The sequence below is a fragment of the Papio anubis genome, chromosome 9, assembly GCF_008728515.1.
Source record: "Papio anubis isolate 15944 chromosome 9, Panubis1.0, whole genome shotgun sequence".
In the NCBI taxonomy this organism is placed as follows: domain Eukaryota; kingdom Metazoa; phylum Chordata; class Mammalia; order Primates; family Cercopithecidae; genus Papio; species Papio anubis.
In genome coordinates this window covers 2,942,201-2,967,306 of record NC_044984.1, presented here as the reverse complement: position 1 = coordinate 2,967,306, position 25,106 = coordinate 2,942,201, and the positions used below count along the sequence as shown (strand labels likewise).

The 25,106-nt window shown below is 44.2% G+C and overlaps 1 protein-coding gene and 1 non-coding gene across 7 annotated transcripts in view; one reads left to right on the top strand and one right to left on the bottom strand.

Moving 5' to 3' along the window:
* TULP3 (TUB like protein 3) overlaps nucleotides 1-25,106 on the bottom strand; it is a 50,606-nt gene that overhangs the window by 14,012 nt on the left and 11,488 nt on the right. For 4 of the 6 annotated variants that reach the window (XM_017946483.3, XM_017946485.3, XM_021923242.2 and 1 more), the window contains exons 2-4: nucleotides 16,711-16,762; nucleotides 4,607-4,766; nucleotides 3,126-3,263 (exon numbers count right to left, since the gene is read on the bottom strand). In XM_017946483.3, coding sequence (XP_017801972.2) covers nucleotides 3,126-3,263; nucleotides 4,607-4,766; nucleotides 16,711-16,762 — 350 coding nt within the window. Of the gene's footprint in view, nucleotides 1-3,125; nucleotides 3,264-4,606; nucleotides 4,767-16,710; nucleotides 16,763-22,107; nucleotides 22,166-25,106 lie in introns of those variants that run through there. The other 2 variants (XM_017946484.3, XM_009217722.4) reach the window with 2 other exon arrangements.
* Nucleotides 12,239-12,346, top strand: LOC116268990. Its single transcript, XR_004176316.1, has one exon. It is a non-coding gene; the product is annotated as a U6 spliceosomal RNA (small nuclear RNA).

Genomic DNA, 25,106 nt, shown 5'->3' with positions numbered 1-25,106 from the left:
AATCTAAATCTGCCACTTTTCAGCTAGTTGACTCAGGTAAGTAATTTAGCTTTGGTTAAATAGAAAATCATTTTTGCTCTGACTCATTCTATCTGTCCAACTCACATCTTTTACTTTCTTTTGTTGTAAAAATAGTGGTAGTAAAATAATAGGAAAGTACCATGGTCACCTTCATGTTAAAGACAGGGGAACTGAGGCAGAGAAAAGTGAAGTTGTATGCTCTTCTTCCCAGCCAGAAGTGGCAGAATAGAAATTCAAAACCAAGCAAGCTGGCCCAAGAGCTGTGCTCAAATCCATGTCACCAAATTGCCTTTCCTACACCATGCACTCTAGTCACCTGGCCCCGTTTGCACAGACATCTCATGTTTTTACACCTAGCCTTTGCTCATGCGATTTCTTCTGCCCAAGTTTGCTTCCTAACTAGCAGTATGATCTATGACACATTACTTAGCCACTCTAATAACTTTTATTTTTGAGATGGAGTCTTGCTCTGTTGCCAGGCTGGAGTGCAGTGGCGCAATCTCTGCTCACTGCAACCTCTGACTCCCTGGTTCAAGCGATTCTCTTGCCTCAGCCTCCTGAGTAGCTGGGATTACAGGCATGTGCCACCATGCCCAGCTAATTTTTGTATTTTTAGTAGAGACAGGGTTTCACCATGTTGGCCAGGGTAGTCTCGATCTCCTGACCTCGTGATCCACCTGTCTTGGCCTCCTTTTTTTTTTTTTGAGACGGAGTCTCGCTCTGTCGCCCAGGCTGGAGTGCAGTGGCGCGATCTCAGCTCACTGAAAGCTCCGCCTCCCAGGTTCACGCCATTCTCCTGCCTCAGCCTCCCAAGTAGCTGGGACTACAGGGCCCCACCACCATGCCCAGTTAAATTTTTGTATTTTTAGTAGAGACGGGGTTTCACTGTGTTAGCCAGGATGGTCTCGATCTCCTGACCTCGTGATCTGCCCGCCTTGGTCTCCCAAAGTGCTGGGATTACAGGCATAAGCCACAGCACCCAGCTCTATCTTTTTTTTTTAATGAATTTTTATTTATTTTTTTTTTGAGACAGGGTCTCACTCTACACACAGGCAGCAACACAATCCTGGCTCACTGTAGTCTCAAACTCTGAGGCTCAAGCAATCCTCCCACCTCAGTCTCCCAAAGTGCTGGGGTTATAAGCATGAGCTGCTCCGCCCAACCCAATTTTTTTTTTTTATAATTTTTAGAGACATGGTTTCATTCTGTCACCCAGGCTGGAGTGCTGTGGCATGATCATAGCTCACTGCATCCTCAATCAGCTGGGCTCGAGCAATCCTCCCAGCACAATCTCTTAAGTAGCTGCAACTACCATCACACTCAGCTAATTAAAAAAAAATTTTTGTTAGACACTGGGTCTTGCTATGTTGCCCTGGCTGGTCCTGAACACCTAACTTCAAGCAATCCTCCCACCTCAGCCTCTTTAAGTGCTGGGATTACAGGTATGAGCCACCAGGCCCAGCCTTCTATTACTCCCTAAAGTCCCAATTCCTGATGTGGTCTATTAGGTCCCACGTAATTAGAGCCTACCTCCCTGTCCTGGCTCAGCTCTCTACATCCCCCTTCCTACTCTATGACCACACACCCTGAGCTGCTGCCATTATGAACTGGCCAGCACCTCTTCCTGAATCAGGCACTAGCTCAAATATCACTTTTTCTGGGAAGGCTCCCAAGCCTCCAAGTGGAGTGAGGCATTGGGCTCTCTTAGCACCTTGATTTTCTAGCTCTAGCCTATTTAAGTTCATGAAGCTTCAATTAGAATAAGCACTCCATGAGGGCAAGAACCATGCTTACTCACGTATCCTAAGTACCTAGAATGTTGCCTGAGATATGGTATGTACTTTTTTTTTTTTGGTTGAGATAGGGTCCTGCTCTGTAACCAGGCTGAAGTACAGTGGCGCAATCTCAAGCTCAGTGCAACCTCCGCTGCCCAGGCTCAAGCCATCCTCCTGCCTCAGCCCCGCAAGTAGCTGGGATTACAGGTGTGCACCACTGCACCCAGCCAATTTTTTTTTTGGCATTTTTTGTAGAGACAAGGTTTCTCCATGTTGCCCAGGCTGGTCTTGAACCCTTGGACTCAAGTGATCTGCCCACCTCAGCCTCCCAACGTGTTAGGATTATAGGCATGAGCCACCATGCCTGGACTCAAAACATACTTTCTTTTCCTTTCTTTTTTTTGAGAAGTTTCACTCTTGTTGCCCAGGCTAGAGTGCAATGGCGCAATCTTGGTTCACTGCAACCTCTGCCTCCGAAGTTCAAGTGATTCTCCTGCCTCAGCCTCCCGAGTAGCTGGGATTACAGGCACCCACCACCACGCTTGGCTAATTTTTTTATATTTTTAGTAGAGACGGGGTTTCACCATGTGCTGGTCTCAAACTCTTGACCTTCAGGTGATCCACCCACCTTGGCCTCCCAAAGTGCTGGGATTACAGGCGTGAGCCACTGTGCCTGGCCACAGCATACTTTCTAAATGAGTGAATATACGAATTTGTTTAAACGTTCATTTATTATGCCATTCCGTGGTATATGAATCTCCTGATTCATATATCCCAGGACCTAGCAATGTCTGCCTAATGCAAAGAAGGTACCCAATAGATATTCATTATTGGGCTTCAGTTTTCTCATCTGAAAAGGGGATGCTTAATCCCTTCTCATTATAAAATTATTTTTCTAAAAAGGAAAGAAGACTACAAGGGACCTTTGAAATGTATGGGAATATTTATGGAAATGAGAGCTCCAACTAGAAGAAAGGCTATCAATCATCACCAACTATGAAACGGAGGTGGAGTAGAGGGCTGAGTGACAAGTCTGTCAGAAGGAGAGGGTGGGAACCGCAAATAGTCAAAAAGAGAGAAACAGTCATCGATGGTAGCTGGTGGTTTAGATTTAATTATCTTCTTTTTCTCAGGCAATAGTATAAATACTACCATTGCTGACAATTACCAACACTCAGATGTAAAAGATGCTTAATACTGTCACCCCCGTGAGGCCCTAAGCCATGAGTAATTTTGAGTCATGTGGATTGTTAACCACAATGAAAAGAAAGGAAAAGATGACAAATGAGTAAGAAGACAAATTGCCTTAAAATCTTTGCCAGTCCTCACCATGCTTCTGGAGACTCTCCTGGAGTCCTGGCTTGGAAGCGGTGCCCACGGTGTTTTCATCTTCTTCCAAAGCAGGGGAGCTTACTGACGGAGTGCGAACTTCATCTGGTTTCAGGACAGCAGCTGGACCATCAATACCTAGGGGACAAAATAAAATGAATTTTAAAAAAGGAGCAAAGTATTATTCACTATTTAGTTGGGTGGATTTGGCATATGTGATCAGAATTAAGAACTATCGAATCACTTTATCTCCCCTCCTTTCTTAACATCCATAAGAACATGTGTTAAGAGAGTAGGTCAGAACTGGTGTTCTTTTGTTCTGAGACAGGATCTCACTCTGTCGCCCAGGCTGGAGAGCAGTGGTGTAATCACAGCTCACTGTAGCCTCGACTTCCTAGGCTCAAACGATCCTCCCACTTCAGTCCCCCAAGTAGCTGGGACTACAGGTGTGTGCTACTAAGCCTGGCTAATTTTTAAATTTTTGGAGAGATGGAATTTTGTTATGTTGCCCAGGCTAGTTTCAAACACCTGGCCTTAAGCGATCCACCTGCCTGGTCTCCCAAAGTGCTGGGATCAGAGGCATAAGCCACCATGCCCAGCCTGGTGTTCATTTTATTAACATGCTCTGTTACTAAAGTAATATGTACTTGTACTTTAGTAACTGAAGTTATATGTACTTCAGAAACTTAAGAATGAGACCAAGAAAACAAAGTAAGTCCTCCATAGTACAGATCCTGTCCAAGCTCAGGTGGCTTGATTTAGAGGAACTTACAATCTTACTCTTCCTCCACCCCTCACCATCTCAGATGGTCCTTTGAACTATCTATTGGAAGAATGGATGCTCTCTACCTATTCCTGGCTTCATGATTCACCTCTGCCATGATTTAACAATCAAAAACTCCTCAAATAGGTCATTCCAAACTATTCATCTGGCATCTAGAAAACAACAGTTCTTGCCGGGCACGGTGGCTCAAGCCTGTAATCCCAGCACTTTGGGAGGCTGAGGCAGGTGGATCACCTGGGTCAGGAGTTCTAGACAAGCCTGGCCAACATGGTAAAACCCCGTCTCTACTAAAAATACAAAAAAATTAGCCGGGCGTGGTGGCAGGCGCCTGTAAACCCAGCTACTCAGGAGGTTGAGGCAGGAGAATCACTTGAACCCAGGAGAAGGAGGTTGGCAGTGAGCCAAGATCTTGCCTTTGCACTCCAGCCTGGGCAAGAAAGCAAAACTCCATCTCAAAAAAAAAGAAAAAAGAAAAGAAAACAACAGTTCTAAAATGGACACAAACCTTAAGGCATCTTGCACTGATTATACTGCTTTTATTCTCCTCAAAGACCCCAAATGTGTTTATAAAGATTTGTGAAGGTACCTAGTAATGGTGCTAATAATATTGTCCCTTTGGTCCATCTGAGAATCCTCCTGCCTGCTAGGTTTGTGAAAACTGTACCCCAGCAGGAAGTGATGCTGCCTAAATACACACCATGTAAGATGACATTGCTGTGGGGAGTATGACAGTTCACCAAGGGAGTCTGCTCATCACTGGCCCTTGGCTTCGCCCGCCGTAGCCTGGCTTCTGGATTGGGCTGCACCATAAACGGCTCAAGGCGCTTTTTCCTCTGCCTCTTCTCAAGTAGTAGCCTCTGGGAAAAAAGCGATATGATAGCCAGCAAGTAGGGTTTTGACATGACCTAGCCACTTCCAACATTTAGTTTGTTTTTCACTGATCCTCACAAAACATCTTGTAAATTATTATTTCCCCGTTTAAGAAACGGGAAAACTGAGGCACAGAGAGGAGTAAGGATTCAATCATTTCATTTAACAAATACTTTTGAACACCTAACACCTATAAAGATCTATTTAAAATCAGATGATGCATTTTTTTTCTTTTTTTTTGAGACAGAGTCTCACTTGGTTGCCCAGGCTGAGTGCAGTGGCACTATCACAGCTCACTGCAGCCTCGACCTCCAAGGCGCGCCCGATCCTTCTGGCTCACCCTCCTGAATAGCAGGGACTACAGGTGTGTGCTACCGCGCCCAGCTAATTTTTGTATTTTTGTAGAGACAAGATTTCCCCATATTGCCCAGGCTGGTCTCAAACTCCTGAGCTCAAGCAGTCTGGTGCCTTGGCCTCCCAAAGTGTTGGGATTACAGGCGTGAGCCACTGCACCTGCCCCACACAATGCATTTCCAACCAAGTCTACTAAAGATGTATGGGAATCATCACAGCATTATCACAATGTGATTACAAGCTCAAAACATACAAACACACATGCACGGGGGAAAGATGGAGGAACACAGCAAGGGTGGTTTCTTCAGGTGGTAGACTATGGCATGATTATTTTCTCTTTTCTAGTCTTTTTTTTTTTCCAAAGTTTTCTCACTTTTGTAAATGGAAGAAAAAAACTTTATTATTCTCTAAAACTCAAATTATTTCCATGTTCTAATTAGTCAAAGAGCAGTAAGTTTGGCATTCTTGTTTATCTTATATAATTAGAAATCAAATTTGGATCAAGGGTGAGAAGAAAAAAATGGCAGTTGGAACATACCAAATACAAAGCAGTCAACTCCGAATAAAAGCAAGATAAAGACGATGGTAGCAAGAAAAGTCAGGAAAAACGGATGACAGACCCTGAGAATAAAAAACTAATGAAATGGAGAGTACTAGCACATAATACTAGTACCTTTTGGCAAATAAGGGCTTATATAGCAATTATTATGTATCTGGGATAACTCAGAATAGGAAAAATGTTAAGCCCCATGCTAAAAAATAAAGACATGATTAAAAAACAAAGATATTATAACCCACTTACTACTGTTTTTCAGGCAAAATAAACCATCTGTTTACTTTTTTCCATTGATACTGTTTCTAAAAAGTGCCTCCAGGAAGAAGAGTCACTCCAAGGGGCGAGACTATCAAAAGAGGAAGTGTGTTTTTCCTGAACTGGCCTGATGAGAGCACATTGATTAATTCAATAGCTCGTGTATAGAGGGAAAAGACTGGGGAGTTAAGATAACGTGCCAATACGGAATATACCATCAAGAATGAATAGGTGTTAGAGCAAGGACTAACCTATGTTTGGAGATTATTTTCAGATTTCATGAACTACCATGAATAGAAGGACCTTAACCCAGGAACACTAAATACACAGGAGGCTATGATGACTTCCGCCAAATGGAATTGGCCAGTAAGATTCTTCTAGCAACCGGGAGCGGTGGCTCATGCCTGTAATCCCAGCACTTTGGGAGGCGGAGTCAGGTGGATCACTTGAGGTCAGGAGTTCGAGACCAGCCTGGCCAACATGGTGAAACCCCGTCTCTACCAAAAATACAAAAATTGGCCTGCATCTTGGTGCACGCCTGTAATCCCAGTTACTCAGGAGGCTCAGGCAGGAGAATCACTTAAACCCAGGAGGTGGAGGTTGTGGTGAGCTGAGATCGTGCCACTACACTCCAGCCTGGGCAACGATAGCGAAACTCCATCTCAAACAACAACAACAACAAGAAAAACCAGTAACTTGCCTGAAAAGATGGTAAATATTAAGTACTGAAATCATAAGAAACTGCCATATCTTATCTATATGGCCACAGCTATTTTGTCTCACACACACAGTCTGTGAAATGATCGATGAAACAAAAACGCATACTGTGGGCTGGGCGCGGTGGCTCACGCCTGTGATCCCAGCAGTTTGGGAGGTCGAGGTGGGCGCATTACCTGAGGTCAGAAGTGTGAGACCAGCCGGGTCAACATGGTGAAACCCCGTCTCTACTAAAAAATAAAATTAGCCAGGAGTGGTGGCAGGCACCTGTAATTCTAGTTACTTGGGAGGCTGAGGCAGGAGAATCTCTTGAACCCGGGAGGTGGAAGTTATGCTGTTTGAGACACTCCACTGTACCCCAAGACGAAAGCAACAGAGTGCAAGACTCCACCTCAAAAAGGCCATGAAGCAGCCTGACAATCAGAATCCCAGCACTTTGGGAGGCCGAGGCGGGTGGGACTCACCTGAGGGCCGGGAAGTTTGAGACCAGTCTAGTTTAGCCAACAGCTGTGGAACCCCTATCTCCACTAAAATATAAAACACATGGTGGGTGTGGGTGGGTGCTCTGTAATCCCAGCCACCGGGAGGCTGGTGCAGGAGAATCAGCTGAACCCAGGAGGCAGAGGCTGCCATGAGCCGAGATTGCACCCACTGCACTCCAGCCTGGGGCAGTAGAGGAGACTGTTGTCTCTAAAAAAAAAAAAATAAGGCCGGGCGCCGTGGCTCAAGCCTGTAATCCCAGCACTTTGGGAGGCCGAGACGGGCTGATCACGGCGCCAGGGAGGATCGGTGACCATCCTTGGCGAACACGGGTGAGGCCCCCAAGCCCAAAAGCAACTAGCTGGGCTTAGGCGGGCGGGCTCGTAGTCCCAGCTACTCGGGAGGCTGAGGCAAGAGAATGGCGAACTCCGCATGGAGCTTGCAGTGAGCTGAGATTCTACATCAGACTCCAGCCCGGGCAACAGAGCCAGATCTGGCTCCTCAAAAACTTAAAATGTTGTAGTTATTTTATTTTACTTTTGAGACAGAGTTTCTACCTGTTGCCCAGGCTGGAGGCAATCTGGCACCTCGGCCTACTGCAGCCCCCTGCCTCCTGGGTTCAAGCAGTTCCCTCCTGACTCAGCCCTCCGGAGTAGCTGGGATTACAGGCACCGCCACCACGCCTGGCTAATTTTTTGTATTTTTAGTAGAGAGGGGTTCACATGTAAGGAAAATATTTTCTATAGAAAACGAGTTTTCTGCTTGTGGTCTAGAAAAGGGAGGCCAAAGAGCTAGAATTTGATAGGGTTATCCAGTTTGTCCAAGAAAGAGAAACATCTTTTTTTTTTAAAAAAAAAAACAGAGTCTCGCTGTGTTGCCCAGGCTGGACAGTGCCATGGTGCAATCTCGGCTCACCACAACCTCTGCCTCTCGGGTTCATGCAATTTTCCTGCCTCAGCCTCCCGAGTAGCTGGGATTACAGGTGCACCCCACCATGCCCAGCTAATTTTTATACTTTGAGATGGGGTTTCACCATGTTGGCCAGGCTGGTCTTGAACTCCTGACCTCATTCCCTCTGATTCCTTGCTCACCAATAAGCCTTCTAATTTGAAGTTTAACTTCTTAGGTATCGTTTTCCCAGGAAAAGACTATCATGAACAGTAGAGATGAATACACACTGAAAAAGTAGACCTCCCTTTGTAAATTAATAACTTGGGGTTCTGGTTTTAAAACTTACTGGTATGGGTTTAACTAGTGTGAATTTGTGCCAAAGGACCTGGTTATATCCAGGTTCACTGACAAACTAAGCTCTCAGACTTGTAAAGGGGAGACTAGACCCCTGACCACAGGTTCCACCAAGGTATCTGGGGAAGCCTCTCTCTATCTACTTAAAGACTGATCGAACTCATTTAGACCAATGACTTAAGAAAAAAACAACTGTAGACTCAAACTGCAATCAGGGCCACAGCTACTATACCTCAGTATTGAATAGATCTTACTACTGTCCAAGTTTATAAATAAGAAAAATACCATTAAACAGATATGTGCAAGCTGCCATCTTGGTGAAAACTGTCATGCAGTTTGGATGGGGGAGGAGAGAAGTGCTACTAGGGTTTGAATGTAACAATGTCAATTCCTATTTCATTTATATTTTACTTCCCTGAAAACTTAAGAGTGCTTTAAATGAGGCTACATCAACGAGTAAGGACTCATTACCAAGACAGGGTAAGTCAGGGAGCCAGGAAGAAAGCCAAAGTTGATGGTTAGATGCCCTAAATGCAATTAAAACACACTGCCTTCATGATTATAAGTGTCATATAAACTAAAATTTAATCACCTTTAAATTTCCTAATTATCTTGGGAATTGAACAGTAAAAGAATCTATCTTCCCAAGAATTTAGTGGTATGTCTTACTATTGCCTGGGGCCAAAATATTGAATGGTGATGTCAAAATAAACAATAAGAAACTAAAGGAGATTAGATTGGAGGAAATTTCCATGAAATTACTTTATCCAATAAAATAATAAAGCTCTGGCCGGTGCAGTGGCTCATGCCTGTAATCCCAGCACTTCGGGAGGCTGAGGTGGGCGGATCATTTGAGGTCAGGAGTTCGAGACCAGCCTGGCCAACATACCGGAAACCCCGTCTCTATTAAAAATGCAGAAAGTAGCTGGACACAGTGGCGCAAGCCTGTAAACCTAGCTACTTGGGAGGCTGAGGCAGGAGAATTGCTTGAACCCAGGAGGCAGAGGTTGCAGTGAGCCAAGATCACGCCACTGCACTCCAGCCTGAGCAACAGAGCAAGACTCCATCTCAAAAATAAATAAAGCTTCATTTAAATTAATGATAGTTTAACTAATTCTCAATTTTCCTAGAGAAGGAGTCACCCTAGAGGTAATGGGCTGAGGTTACACTATGACAGTTTTCCAACAGACCAAACAACCACAGAGTACAACCAGTAAGTAACATCAGACTGGTTGTCTGCGGTCTATCAGTTTGTTTTAAAATAATCTCAGCCAGGCACGGTGGCTCATGCCTGTAATCCCAGCACTTTGGGAGGCTGAGGCAGGCAGATCATGAGGTCAAAAGATTGAGACCATTCTGGCCAACATGGTGAAATCCCTTCTCTACTAAAAATACAAAAAATTAGCTGGGCGTGGTGACGTGCACCTGTAGTCCCAGCTACTCAAGAGGCTGAGGCATAAGAATCGCTTGAACCCAGGAGGCAGAGGTTGCAGTGAGCCAAGATCATGTCACTACACTGCAGCCTGGGCAACAGAGCAAGAGTCTTGCAAAAAAAAAAAAAAGAAAGAAAGAGAGAGAGAGAGAGAGAGAGAGAGAGAGAGAAACAGACCAAAAGAGAGAGAGAGAGAGAGAGACAGAGAGAGAGGAAGGAAGGAAGGAAGGAAGGAAGGAAGGAAGGAAGGAAGGAAGGAAAGAAAATCCATTCTGCAGCTAGCTAAGGTGCCCACATACCCTGAAAATAAGAGTATCTTGCCAGGTATGGTGGCTCACACCTGTAATCCCAGTACTTTGGGAGACCAAGGTGGGTGGATCACTTGAGGCCAGGAGTTCAAGACCAGCCTGGCCAACATGGTGAAACTCCATCTCTAAGAAAAATACAAAAATTAGCCAGGCGTGGTGGCGCACTCCTGTAATCCCAGCTACTTGGGAGGCACAAGAATCGTGTGAATCTGGGAGGCAGAAGTTGCAGTGAGCCAAGATTGCACCACTACACTCCAACCTGGGCGACAGAGCAAGACTTCTTCTCAAAAACAGAAAAGAGTATCCTAGTGAAACTGGTAAAAATAAAAGCAACATATACTCAACAGGAAAGTATTTCAATAAACGGTGTTGGGATAGCTGGATATCCACATGCTAAAGAATGAAGCTGAATCTCTGTTTCACACTAGACACAGCAATTAATTCAAACATACAGTTAGATAGAAGGAATATGTTCTAGTGTTCCATAGCACAAGAGGGTGACTATAGTTAAGAATAGTTTATTGGCTGGGGGTGGTGGCTCACGCCTGTAATCCCAACACTTTGGGAGGCTGAGGCGAGCAGATCATCTGAGGTTGGGAGTTCGAGACCAGCCTAACCAATATGGAGAAAACCCATCTCTACTACAAATACAAAATTAGCCAGGTGTGGTGGTGCATGCCTGTAATCCCAGCTACTCAGGAGGCTGAGGCAGGAGAATCGCTTGAACCTGGGAGGCACAGGTTGCAGCGAGGTGAGATTGCACCATTGTACTCCAGCCTGGGGGACAAGAGCAAAACTCCATCTCAAAAAAATAATAATAATAATAATTTATTGTATATTTCAAAATAGCTAAAATATTTGAAATGTTCCCAACACAAAGAAATGGTAAGTGTTTGAGGTGATGGATACCTTAAACAACGTGATCATTACAATAACCCTAACCCTAACCCTAACCCCATAAATATGTACAATTATTATATATCAGTTTTAAAAATAAACCACAGAGGCTGAGCACAGGGGCTCACACCTGTAATCCCAGCACTTTGGGAGGCAGAGGCAGGCGGATCATGAGGTTAGGAGTTTGAGACCAGCCTGACCAACATGGTATAACCCAGTCTCTACTGAAAATACAAAAATTAGCCAGGCATGGTGGCACACGCCTGTAATCCCAGCTACTCAGGAGGCTGAGGCAGGAGAATTCCTTGAACCCAGGAGGCAGAGGTTGCAGTGAGCTGAGATCATGCCACTACACTCCAGCCTGGGGAATAGAGCAAGACTGCATCTCAGAAAAAAATAAATAAATAAACCACAGAAAGCGTAAAAGCTAAAACTATAAAACTTGACCAGGCATGATGGCTCATGCCTATAATCCTAGCACTTTGGGAGGCAGAGGAAGGAGGATCACGAGGTCACAACTTTGAGATCAGCCTGGGCAACACTGCAAGATCCCAACTCAAAATACAGGAAAAGAAAAAAGAAAAATTAGCCAAGTGTGGTAGTGCATGCCTGCAGTCTCAGGTACTTGGGAGGCTGACGTGGGAGAATCACTTGAGCCCAGGAGGTCAAGACTTCAGTAAGCTATGACCGTATCACTGCACTCCAGCCTGGGTGACAGAGCAAGACCCTATCTCGAAAAAATTAAAAAATGAAAGGCCACCACACACACACAAAAAAAACTCAACATAATTAGTCATTAGGGTAATGCAAATCAAAACTACAATGAGATACCACTTCACACCCACTAAAATGGCTCCAAATCACAGACAGACAATAACAAGTGTTGGTAAGAATGTGGAAAAACTGGCTGGGCACAGTGACTCAGGCCTGTAATCCCAGCACTTTTTGAGGCAGGCAGGCGGATTACTTGAGGTCAGGAGATCGAGACCAGCCTGGCCAACATGGCGAAACCCTGTCTCTACTAAAAATACAAAAAATAGCTGGGCGTGGTGGCGGGCACCTGTAATCCCAGCTTCTCGGGAGGCTGAGGTACAAGAATCGCTTGAACCCGGGAGGCGGAGATGGCAGTGAGCCAAGACTGTGCCACTGCACTCCAGCCTAGGCAACAGAGTGAGACTCTGTCTCAAGAAAAAAAAAAAAGATTGTGGAAAAACTGTGCTTGCTTTGGCTGCTCATATAGTGAAAACTGGAATGATACAGAGAAGATTAGCATGGCCCCTGCACAAGAACGACACATAAATTCATGAAGATTTCATATTAAAACTGAAAAACAGTGAAAACACGGAAAGCTTCATACACTGCTGGTGGGAATGTAAAATGGTTCAGCCTTTTGGAAGACAGTCTGACAGTTCCTTAAAATGTTAAACAGAGTTACAGTATGACCCAGCACTTCTACTCTTAGATATATAACCAAGAGAAATGAGAACATGTGCACACAAAAACTTGTTTGCAGATATCCAGAATAGCCTTATTTATAATAGGCAAAAAGTGGAGACAACCCAAATGTCCGTCAACTGACGAACGGATAAACAAAATGTGGTATACCCATATAATAAAATGTTATTTGGCGATAAAAAGGAATGAAGTACTGGCACATTTACAATATGGGTGAACTTTATGCTAAGTCAAAGCAGCCAGACACAAAAGACCACATACTGTATGATTCCATTTATAAGATCTAAAAATCATTTGTATACTTTACCTACGTGTATATTTATGGTATGTGAATTTTATCTTAATAGAGCTGTTTAAAATCTATATAGGAGAAGAATAGCCACATGTAAATGATCTGGAGATGTAGAATCTTTAAACATTAAATTAAAAGATTATAGTATCAGGAAAACATGACAGATATGAAACAAACAGTAACCAGATCAATAATACTGTAAACTAGATGATAAAAGAATGAGTTGGCTGGGCACTGTGGCTCACGCCTGTAATCCCAGCACTTTGGGAGGCCAAGGCGGGCAGATCACAAGGTCAAGAGATCAAGATCATCCTGGCCAACATGGTGAAACCCCATCTCTACTAAATACACAAAAATTAGCTGGGCGTGGTGGCGTGCGCCTTAGTCCCAGCTACTCAGGAGGCTGAGGCAGGAGGATCGCTTGAACCCAGGAGGCGGAGGTTGCAGTGAGCCGAGATGGCGCCACTGCACTTCAGCCTGGTGGCAGAGGGAGACTCTGTCTCCAAAAAAAAAAAAAAAAAAAAGGAATGAGTTAAGGGAAGGGAAAGAAGAAGATCTACCCTGTGTCTCTAGCACTAAGGCAGGGAGAATGTCCTGGGCACATGCAAATCTCCTTCCTTGGGTAGGTATATCCCTTCAGAAGAGGCGAATTAATCATACTATCATATTTTAATGTGTCACTATAAATACCATTTTACAAATCTACCTGCTCTGATTTCGAATATACCAAGCCACGTTCTGATTGCAAACTTCCCACAGATATTTCTACTGGGAATGTAGAGACCAGCTAATTCTCGAATATGGTTCACTAGAAAGTAATTCTCAGATTCAGATTCATCACTTATGAGACGGGCTAATATGAACCAATCCTCAGGAGACAGATTAACTTTGGTTGTTTTTAGCTGTTTCTTTTTTTTTTTTTGAGACGGAGTCTCGCTCTGTCGCCCAGGCTGGAGTGCAGTGGCCAGATCTCGGCTCACTGCAAGCTCCGCCTCCCGGGTTCACGCCATTCTCCTGCCTCAGCCTCCCGAGTAGCTGGGACTACAGGTGCCGCCACCGTACCCGGCTAGTTTTTTGTATTTTTAGTAGACGGGGTTTCACCGTGTTAGCCAGGATGGTCTCGATCTCCCGACCTCGTGATCCGCCCATCTCGGCCTCCCAAAGTGCTGGGATTACAGGCTTGAGCCACCGCGCCTGGCCTTTTTTTTTTTTTTTAAAGAGATGCAGGGTGGTGTCTTGCTGTGTTGCCCAGACTGAACGAAAACACTTGAGGTCAAGGGATCCTTCTTCCTCAGCCTCCCAGGCAGCTGGAACTACAGATGCACACTACCATGCCAGCTTCTCATACATTATTTAACACCAAAATTTATACATCTTATCCAAAGATATATTTTTTTTTAATTTCAAAAAATTCCTTTGATACTACCAGGCATGTGAAAAAAAAATCCTATAAAATTTTATGTCTCTAAATTCACTGACTCAAAAAAAAAAAAAAAAGGCCGGGCACGGTGGCTCATGCCTGTAATCCCAGCACTTTGGGAGGCCAAGGCGGGTGGATCATGGGGTCAGGAGATCCAGACCATCCTGGCTAACACAGTGAAACCCCATCTCTAGTAAAAATACAAAAAAAAAATAAAATAAAATAAATTAGCCGGGCGTGGTGGTGGGTGCCTGTGGTCCCAGCTACTCAGGAGGCTAAGACAGGAGAGTGGCGTGAACCTGGGAGGTGGAGCTGGCAGTGAGCCAAGACTGCGCCACTGCACTTCAGCCTGGGCGACAGAGCAAGACTCTGTCTCAAAAAAATAAATACAAAATAAAAAAAATTAAAAATTCACTGACTATCTCTGGAAGATATATTAAAAGTCAGTGGCAGCCACTGACAAAGAACTGAGCCAAGCAGACAGAGATGTTTTCATCAAATATCTATCTTATCTTATTTGAATTCTTATGTTTTTATTACCTGTGTAAAAACATAATTTAAAAAAAATTGTGCTATAAAAAGGCTTACAAAAGTTACAACATTTATACCACATGTAGTATTTTCAATGAAAAGAATACAATTACAAACTACTAGGGCCACCTTTATTTTTTATTTTTTATTTTTTTTTTTGAGACGGAGTCTCGCTCTGCCGCCCAGGCTGGAGTGCAGTGGCCAGATCTCAGCTCACTGCAAGCTCCGCCTCCCGGGTTCACGCCATTCTCCTGCCTCAGCCTCCCGAGTAGCTGGGACTACAGGCACCCGCCATCTCGCCCGGCTAGTTTTTTGTATTTTTTAGTAGAGACGGGGTTTCACCGTGTTCGCCAGGATGGTCTTGATCTCCTGACCTCGTGATCCACCCGTCTCGGCCTCCCAAAGTGCAGGGATTACAGGCTTGAGCCACCGCGCCCGGCCAAGGGCCACCTTTAAAAAAAAACTCAGAAAATGTATCTAATATACAAAATTTAAAGACTAATGTCTCAGAACATGATTGATAGATGAACCATAGATGTTACCTAATGTTAACAAAGTAGGTAAAATTGGGCCTTACGATACTAGGATGCCTAAGAATAAAAATGAGTAAAAATAAATCAAAGATCTACATTTTTGTGTCCACTTCTCCCTAAATACAATTTGCTCTGCAACGGAATGAAGAAAATAAAGGGCTCATCACAATTACTGTGATCTCTGCGGGCAGAGGGATAAGTCTGTATGTATATGTGTGTGTGTAACAGAATTTTCTCCACAATCACAGTAATTTAGTTGTTGCTTAGTTTTCAGTAATTCCACCTCTAAAATAATTTATTAGGCTAGACGTCCCATTATTAGTTCCACCAACCACATAAAGAAGAGAAGACAAAACTTTAGAGACTTTTAGTCACCTACTGAATCCAGACATCTTGACTGTTAACGATCCTAGCTACAGAATTTGCTGAATTCGAATAGATTCATAGAAAAAAGCGAATATAAATACAATGTATGTTGGGTATAGGTTCTAAGCTATCTGAACATGATGATCACAGCATGTAACAACACAAAACCGTTCATTTATTCCTTCCTTTGTTCAAATACTTAATGAAAGATTACTACATGTCCAGCACCGTGCTGAGAACTTCTGATATAATGTTTATCCAAAACATGCTTGGCTCCAGCTCTCACAGAGCTTAGTGTAATGGAGAAAACAAACTAAATGTGCCAGCAGCTCTGTGAAGAAAATTATCCTCTTTGCGAAGGAGATTTTTTGTTTGTTTTGAGATGGAATCTTGCTCTGTCACCAGGCTGCAGTGGCGTGATCTCGGCTCACTGCAAGCTCTGCCCCCTGGGTTCACACCATTCTCCTGCCTCAGCCTCCCGAGTAGCTGGGACTACAGGCGCCTGCCACCATGCCTAGCTAATTTTTTGTATTTTTTAGTATAGACGGTTTTACCATGTTGGCCAGGATGGTCTCGATATCCTGACCTCGTGATCCACCTGCCTCAGCCTCCCAAAGAGCTGGGATTACAGGCGTGAGCCACCGCGCCTGGCCATGCGATGGAGATTTTAAAGCAGCAGTACCAAGTTCGGATCTGCATTTTAGCATAAGAACACCATCTTGTGAAATTACAGTGTGAGTGAAATTACATTGTAGAGAGGTACTTAAGGTAGCAGAACCAAATTACTACATAGAAATACAATGTTAACATTCTTTTAATTCCTCAGAAAGAAAGGCACCAAGGAATTTCTGGTGATTGTAAATCCAAGGCCAGTCTTGTTGCTGACATCCTCAAAGCACTTTGGTCTTGCCATAGCCCAGAGCCTTGGTTCAGCAACCACTAACTCCAGACACTGCCTCATAGGTAACCACCCGAGCCTTCTCCTTCCCAGTCTTCTTTCCATAGCCCTGCCAAGGATTCAGAGCCAAGACCACCAGCATCACGGCCAGTATAGTTGGCCACCTATTTCAAAAGAGGACACTCTGCTCACCTGATAATCCAGTTTAGCCTGTCGCATCTTCATCATTTCTTCATGGAAGACACTGTTTTCCAAAAAAAATAAAGCAAGAAAGCAAGTATATAAAGAGAAAACTCCTTGTCAATTTCATCTCTTTATGCATGTACTCTTTTGGGTTATTTGGAACCAATCGATTCTGCCTTACAGAAGGCATCAGCTTCTAGAGGCTACCTGCACTGACTGCAGGAGGACTTCCCACCCTTAACACCACACTTACTCCAGAGGACCTCAGGAGACTGAAATACTCCAAGGACAAGAAAAAGATGCAAACACAGACTCCATGCATGCAGGGATTTCCTTTTGTTTTAAACAATGTCTTGAGTACGCGTTATGCTCTGAACACAGTGGTAAGCATTTTACATGGTATTATTTTGTTTATTTTTTAAAACAACCCTATGAACTAGATACCATTATTTTTTACACTTTGAAGATGAAGGAAGACTTGAAGAGTCATGTGTAAGGCTAAACAGCAGAAACAGACCCCAATTCTGGTCTCCTTCTGGCATCTAAATTACATCTGAAAAATCAAACATATTTATTTGTTTTTTGGAGTTAGTTCTACGACAGGGAAAATTACACTGTGTATAGCATCTTATTAGAGCCTACTGAATTCCTGAAGATCTGGGCATTTAATTTAACTTACTCAAGTCTGTCATTAATAACACTTATTATGCCAGTCATCGAAGGAGACGACTGTAAGTATGGATGAACAGGTGACATTTATTGCCACCGGGAGACAGATCTGCTTGAAGGCAGAAAGAAACAACAAAAATGGAATAAAACCAGTCTTCAGCTGATAAACCAAGCCCTTCTGAACATTTAAAAACACTCTTTGGGCCGGGCACAGTGGCTCACACCTGTAATCCCAGCACTTTGGGAGGTCTAGGTGGGTGGATCACAAGGTCAGGAGTTTGAGACTAGCCTGGCCAACGTGGTGAAACCCTGTCTCTACTAATGATACAAAAAATTAGCCAGGTGTGGTGGCCATGCCTGTAATCCCAGCTATTCGGGAGACTGAGGCAGGAGAATCGTTTGAACCCGGGAGGCGGAGGAACAGCGAGATCACACCACTGCACTCCAGCCTGGGTGACAGGGCGAGACTATGGCTCAAAACAAACAAACGGGGGGAAAAAAAAACTCTCTCTGAAGGCTTTTCTATTGTTGACAATTTCCTAATTTAAGACTTTTATTTTGTGATTCAGCATTCTTGGAAAGTGTGAAGTATGAAATTAGGCAGAAATGGTTCTCAATTATTTGGATGATAAATGTTTACTGGGAACTTAGTGCCAGAAAAACTGGAACTACAAGGTGCTATTTAAGAAGACAAATTCCATTACCACAAAGAGAAACATGGTTTTTGCTACATGTGGGGCAAATATACCAAAGCATTTATGTATGGCTTAATGGTGTGCCACTATATTCCTACATTTTAGAAGGTTCTATGCATCTTACTAATGCATAGCAACTTGGAATTTGCATGCTGTCACAAAGACTCTTCCTCTTCATTCACTTGTGAGGCAGGTTTAACAACCCGCACACACAGACGTGGAGGTGCTTTCTGATTTTCTGACATGCCTCTCTATTTATTAATTCACTCATGATCTTTATGTTTAAAAAACAAACAAACAAAAAATACTGGGTGGTCAATAAATCATCTCTTTTCTCCCAGCTCCAAAGAGGAACAAATAAACAAAAATGTCAGACACAACAGCCTCTGGCCTTAACTTTGTGCCCCTCATGTTTCACCTAGATATGTTCCTACGTTTTCTGTTTTCTTTTCTTTTTTTTTTTTTTTGAGACGGAGTCTCACTCAGTCGCCCAGGCTGAAGTGCAGTGGCCGGATCTCGGCTCACTGCAAGCTCCGCCTCCCGGGTTCACGCCATTCTCCTGCCTCAGCCTCCCGAGTAGCTGGGACTACAGGCGCCCGGCACCTCGCCCAGCTAGTTTTTTTGTATTTTTTAGTAGAGACGGGGTTTCACCGTGTTCACCAGGATGGTCTCGATCTCCTGACCTCATGATCCACCCATCTCGGCCTCCCAAAGTGCTGGGATTACAGGCGTAAGCCACCGCACCCAGCTGTTTTCTTTAATGATTTTTATCGGCAGTCACATATTTTTAAACCCCAAATTTAAAAATCCTTCATTAATATAGTGTGACCAAAAAAAAAAAAAGATAAAACAAAAACAAAACTAGAGTGCTAGAATATTACAGGTATTCAGTGTGTATAAGTATAAATTTTTTTTTTTTAGACAGTCTTGCTCTGCCACCCAAGCTGGAGTGCAGTGGCTTGAACTCATCTCACTGCAACCTCTACCTCCTGGGTTCAAGCCATTCTCATGCCTCAGCCTCCTGAATAGCTAGAACTACAGGGGTGCACCATCACGCCCCGCTAATTTTTGTAATTTTTTTTTTTTTTGGAGACAGAGTCTCACTCTGTTGCCCAGGCTGGAGTGCAGTGGCACGATCTTGGCTTACTGCAACCTCCACCTCCCAGGTTCAAGCGATTCTCCTGCCTCAAACTTCCAAGTAGCTGGGACTATAGGTGCACGTCACTACACCCGGCTAATTTTTTGTATTTTTAGTACAGACAGGGTTTCACTGTGTTAGCCAGGATTGTCTTGATCTCCTGACCTCGACCTCGTGATCTGCCCACCTCAGCCTCCCCAAGTACTGGGATTACAGGTGTGAGCCACTGTGCCCGGCCAATTTTTGTATTTTTAGTAGAGATGGGGTTTTGCCATGTTGGCCAGGCTGGTCTTGAATTCCTGACCTCAAGTGATCTGCCCACCTCGGCTTCCCAAAGTGCTGGGATTACAGGCGTCAGCCATTGCGCCTGGCCATGTATCAGTATAAATTTTTTAAAGTTCTGCATAAAATGACATTATATAGCAAAAGGAGAATTTGGAGAAAAAAGTCCACTGTTATGGACTAGTATTTTCATTTTTTAAAATTTATTATTTATTTATTTACTTATTTTGAGATGAAGGGTTCACTCTTGTTGTCCAGGCTGGAGTACAATGACGTGATTTCAGCTCGCTGCAACCTCCGCTTCCCAGATTCAAGCGATTCTCCTGCCTCAGCCTCCTGAGCAGCTGGGATTACAGGCGCCCGCCACCATGCCCGCCTAAGTTTTTATTTTTAGTAGAGACAGGGCTTCATCATTTTGGCCAGGCTGGTCTCAAACTCCTGACCTCAGGTGATCCACCCGCTTTGGCCTCCCGAAGTGCTGGGATTATAGCCATTTTCTTTTTTAATTAAAAATAAATTAGGCCGGGCACGATGGTTCACACCTGTAATTCCAGCACTTTGGGAGGCCGAGGCAGGTGGATTGCCTGAGCTCAGGGGTTTGAGACCAGCCTGGCCAACACGGTGAAACCCCGTCTCTACTAAAATACAAAAAATTAGCTGGGAGTGGCGTCATGCACCTGTAATCCCAGCTACTCAGGAGACTGAGGCAGGAGAATCACTTGAACCCAGGAGGCGGAGGATGCAGTGAGCTGAGATCACGCCACTGCACCACTCCAGCCTGGGTGACGGTGTGGGACTCCGTCTCAAAAAAAAAAAAAAAAAAAGAGCCAGTGGCTCATGCCTGTATTCCCAGCACTTCTGGTGGCCAAGGCCGGCGGATCACAAGGTCAGGAGTTCAAGAGCAGTCTGGCCAACATGGTGAAACCCCATCTCTACTAAAAATACAAAAAATTAGCCGGGTATGGTGGTTTGCACCTGTAATCCCAGGTACTCAGGAAGCTGAGGCAGGAGAATCGCGTGAACCCAGGGGGCAGAGGTTGCAGTGAACCAAGATGGCGCCACTGCACTCCTGCCTGGGCAACAATGCAAGACTCTCTCTCAAACACACACAAAAAAATTTTTTTTTTATATTTTTGACAGGGTCTGGCTCTGTTGCCCGGGGTAGAGTGCAGTGGCATGATCTTGGCTCACTGAAATCTCCACCATGAACTAGTATTTTCAAACAGCTGCTGCTACAAATCTGCACTCTGTTCTCAACGCTAAACCAAAGGTGTGATGACTTCTGGTATGGGGGAAAAACGAATCATTCCCCACCCATGCTAAAACCTCTTCAAAGATGTTAAGTTCTGGCATACGACTAAAGTTTTCAAATGTTTCTCATAAGGCCTCAAATAGTGAAAAAAACAGGTATGTCTTTGACAGTACATCTAGACACCACTTGATTCCTTTCATCAAGCCTGGGCAAGTTGAACAGACAATCTGAATAAATAGGGTACAATCAAAGCATTTTGACCTGAACAGAAGAGACAATAAATACATGTTAAGTAACTGTAACATTTGTAAGTCTCCTATATATCAAAAGTCACATTTTCCCTGAGTTCTAAGTTTAAATAAATTATAACTTAAAAAGTTATACCTTTAGTTAAATTATAACCTATAAAGATATTTTATAACACCTGGTGCAGTGGCTCACGCCTGTAATCCCAACACTTTGGGAGGCTGCAGCGGGTGGATCACGAGGTCAAGAGATCAAGACCATCCTGGCCAACATGGTGAAACCCCATCTCTACTAAAAATACAAAAATTAGCTGGGCATGATGGTGTGTGCCTGTAGTCCCAGCTGCTCAGGAGGCTGAGGCAAGAGAATTGCTTGAACCTGGGAGGTGGAGGTTGCAGTGAGCCGAGATCATGCCACTGCCCTCCAGCCTGGTGACAGAGCGAGACTCTGTCTCAAAAAAAAAAAAAAAAGATATTTTATAGACTTACATTCAATCTGAACTAAAATTTCTAGTCTAATCTGGAATATCATCTTAATAATTAATTTACATTTTTCTGACTTAATTTTTTTTTTTTTTTGAGACAGAGTCTCAGTCTGTCATCGAGGCTGGAGCACGATCTCAGCTCACTGCAACCTCCACCTCCCGGGTTCAAGCGATTCTCCTGCATCAGCGTCCCAAGTAGCTGGGATTACAGGTGCCTGCCATATTTTTAGTGGAGAAGGGGTTTTGCCATGTTGGCCAGGTTGGTCTTCAACTCCTGACTTCAGGTGCAGGTGATCCGCCCATCTTGGCCTCCCAAAGTGCTGGGATACAGGCATGAGCTGCCATGCCCGGCCTGTGTTAATATTCTCTTTCCTTCATTTTAACTTAGTTATTGAATAGCAAGCCTAACCACAAGCAAGCCTGGTTAATAAATCAACACAAAACAGAAAGAATTCCTACAGGAAAAAAAAAAAGTGGAGTAACTCTTTTTCCTCCCATTTTTCTCAAAGAAAATTTCCTATTTGCTTGGTACAAACAGGAGAAACCCTAAACACACATCTTGAAGACACACAGAAACACTCAAGTGTGGTAGATGAGAATGCCCACAGAACACCATTCTCTTGGACAATTTTCCACTTACCAACCAGTAAAGGCTAAACTGAAGATACCTGCTGGGCATGGTGCCAGAAGCCTGTGGTCCCAGCTACTCAGGAGGCTGAGGTAGGAGGAGCACTTGAGCCCAAGAGTTCAAGGGTGCAGTGAGCTGTGACTGTGACCCTGCACAGCAGCCTGAGCAACAGAGCGAGACTCCATCTCAGATAAATATAGGTAAGATAGACAGATAAAATAAAAATTAGCTGAAGAGAACTACAAGGCCTTACAACACGGCACAGTGTACACAAAGAGAATTTTCTGGCAGTATGTCCCATCTCACTCACCTTTATTTATGAACACCAAAAAAACCTAGACTAGGAAAGAGACATTAGTAGGAAAACTGACAAAATTCAAATAAGGCCTGTGAATTAGTTAACAGTATTGATTGTATATTAATTTCCTGATTTTGATAATGTGGCCAGAGTTATGTAAGATGTTAACATTAGGCCAGGCACAGTGGCTCACGCTTGTAATCCCAGCACTTTGGGAGGCCAAGGCGGGCGGATCACGAGGTCAGAAGTTCGAGACCAGCCTGGCCAACGCGGTGAAACCCCGTCTCTACTAAAGATAGAAAAATCAGCTGGGCGTGGTGGCAGGCACCTGTAATCCCAGCTACTCAGGAGGTTGAGGCTGGAGAATCGCTTGAACCCGGGAGGCAGAGGTTGCAGTGAGCCGAGATTACGCCACTGCACTCCAGCCTGGGCAACAGAACTAGGGTCCGTAAAAAAAAAAAAAAAGAAGAAGAAGAAGAAGAAGATGATGTTAACATTAGGGGAAACTTGGTGAAAGGTATAGAGGGATTCTCTAATATTTTTATAAATTTTATGTAAGTCTAAAAAGATTTTTTAAAGTCGGGTATAAAAAATATTAGTGATGAATCTACGTGAAGGGCATAGGTTTATGGACTGTGCTTTCTTGCGACTTTTCAGCAAATTTCAATTTTTTCTTTTCTTTTTCTTTTTTTTTTTGAGATAGAGTCTCGCTCTCGTTGCCCAGGCTGCAGTGCAGTGGCGTCATCTTGGCTCACCGCAACCTCTGCCTCCTGGGTTCAAGCGATTCTCCTGCCTCAGTCTCCCGAGTAGCTGGGATTACAGGCATGCACCACCACGCCTGGCTAATTTTGTATTTTCAGGAGAGACAGGGTTTCTCCCTGTGGGTCAGGCTGGACTTGAACTCCCGACCTCAGGTGATCCACCTGCCTCGGCCTCCCAAAGTGCTGGGATTACAGGCATGGGCCACTGTGCCTGGCCAAATTTTTTCAAAATAAAAAGAGAAAAAAATAAAATATACATTTCGGTAACTTTTGTTCATTGTTGTGGACTGACTACCTTTAAAAAGCCCACTGCTACCAGGCGCAGTAGCTCATGCCTGTAATTCCAGAACTTTGGGAGGCTGACGTGGGCAGATCACTTGAGGTCAGGAGTTCGAAACCAGCCTGACCAACACGGTGAAACCCCATCTCTACTAAAAATACAAAAATTAGCCAGGCATGGTGGCCCACGCCTGTAATCCCAGCTACTTGGGAGGCTGAGGCAGGACAATCACTTGAAGCCAGGAGGCGGAGGTTGCAGTGAGCTGGGATCATGCCATTACACTCCAGCCCGGGCAACAGCGCGAGACCCCGTCTCAAAAAAAAAAAAAAATATTCCCATTGCCCTTTAATCTACCACCTAAATTACGCTCACACAGTATTTCTAGGGAATGAAGATGGCATGAACAATGAAGAAATTTGCTAAAGATAAGTAACAGAGAAACTTCGAGCATACTTTAAAACATTCTCCATTGCTAGTCTAGTGCTATACCCAACAGACCATGCTGCCAAGTACTTTGAAGCACTGAATAATGTTACTAATGACCCTCAAGAATCTATGATTATTCGGCACTCTCAACGTTCCTGTCAACTTCTCTCAGCCTGTTAAGAGTAAATTTTTCGAGTTGCCAGTAACACAAAATCCATTGCCACTAGACAATCAGAGTGTTTCTTGCGGCTTCCTACACTGTGCCAGATAAGGATGCTGTAATCAGCACTCAACTGCAATTTGGCCACTGATGCAGGAGGCTAAACAGGCTCCTTCTGTGGTACTGGAGAGAGTAAACACGATCCTTGCCAGGAAAGCAGCAGGATAAGACTTGCAAAAGTAAAGGCTGTGAGCAGCCCATTGCTTTTCCTGAAAGTAACTTGAATGAAGGCTTCCTTTACTGACCACAGTATTGCTTCGGAACATCACAAATTATTACTTTTATTTATTTATTTATTTATTTAGAGACAGAGTCTTGCTCTGTCGCCCAGGCTGGAGTGCAGTGGCGCGATCTCGGCTCACTGCAAGCTCCGCCTCCCGGGTTCACGCCATTCTCCTGACTCAGCCTCCTGAATAGCTGGGACTACAGGCTCCCGCCACCACGCCCCGCTAATTTTTTTTGTATTTTTAGTAGAGACGGGGTTTCACCGTGGTCTCAATCTCCTGACCTTGTGATCCACCTGCCTCGGCCTCCCAAAGTGCTGGGATTACAGGCATGAGACACTGTGCCTGGCCTATTTTTTAGACTTAGAAATCTAGATAGAGTTACTCTTACAGATTTCATTAATGACAACACAATGCCTAATGTGCAGTGATAAATTGGAGAACTAGCCGGGCAAGGTAGCTCATGCCTGTAATGCCAGCACTTTGGGAGGCTGAGACGGGCAGATACTTGAGGCCAGGAGTTGGAGACCAGCTGGGCCAACACGGTGAAATCCCGTCTCTACTAAAAATACAAAAAATAAGCTGGGCATGGTACAAAAAATAGGCCAGGCGTGGTGGTGCGTGCCTGTATTCCCAGCTACTCAAGAGGCTGAGGCAGGAGAATCACTTGAATCCGGGAGGCGGAGGTTGCAGTGAGCTGAGATCACGCCACTGCACTCCAGCCTGAGCAACAGCGTGAGACTCTGTCTCAAAAAATAAAATAAAACAAAATAAAAATTGGGCAAAAAGCCTAAGCAATATA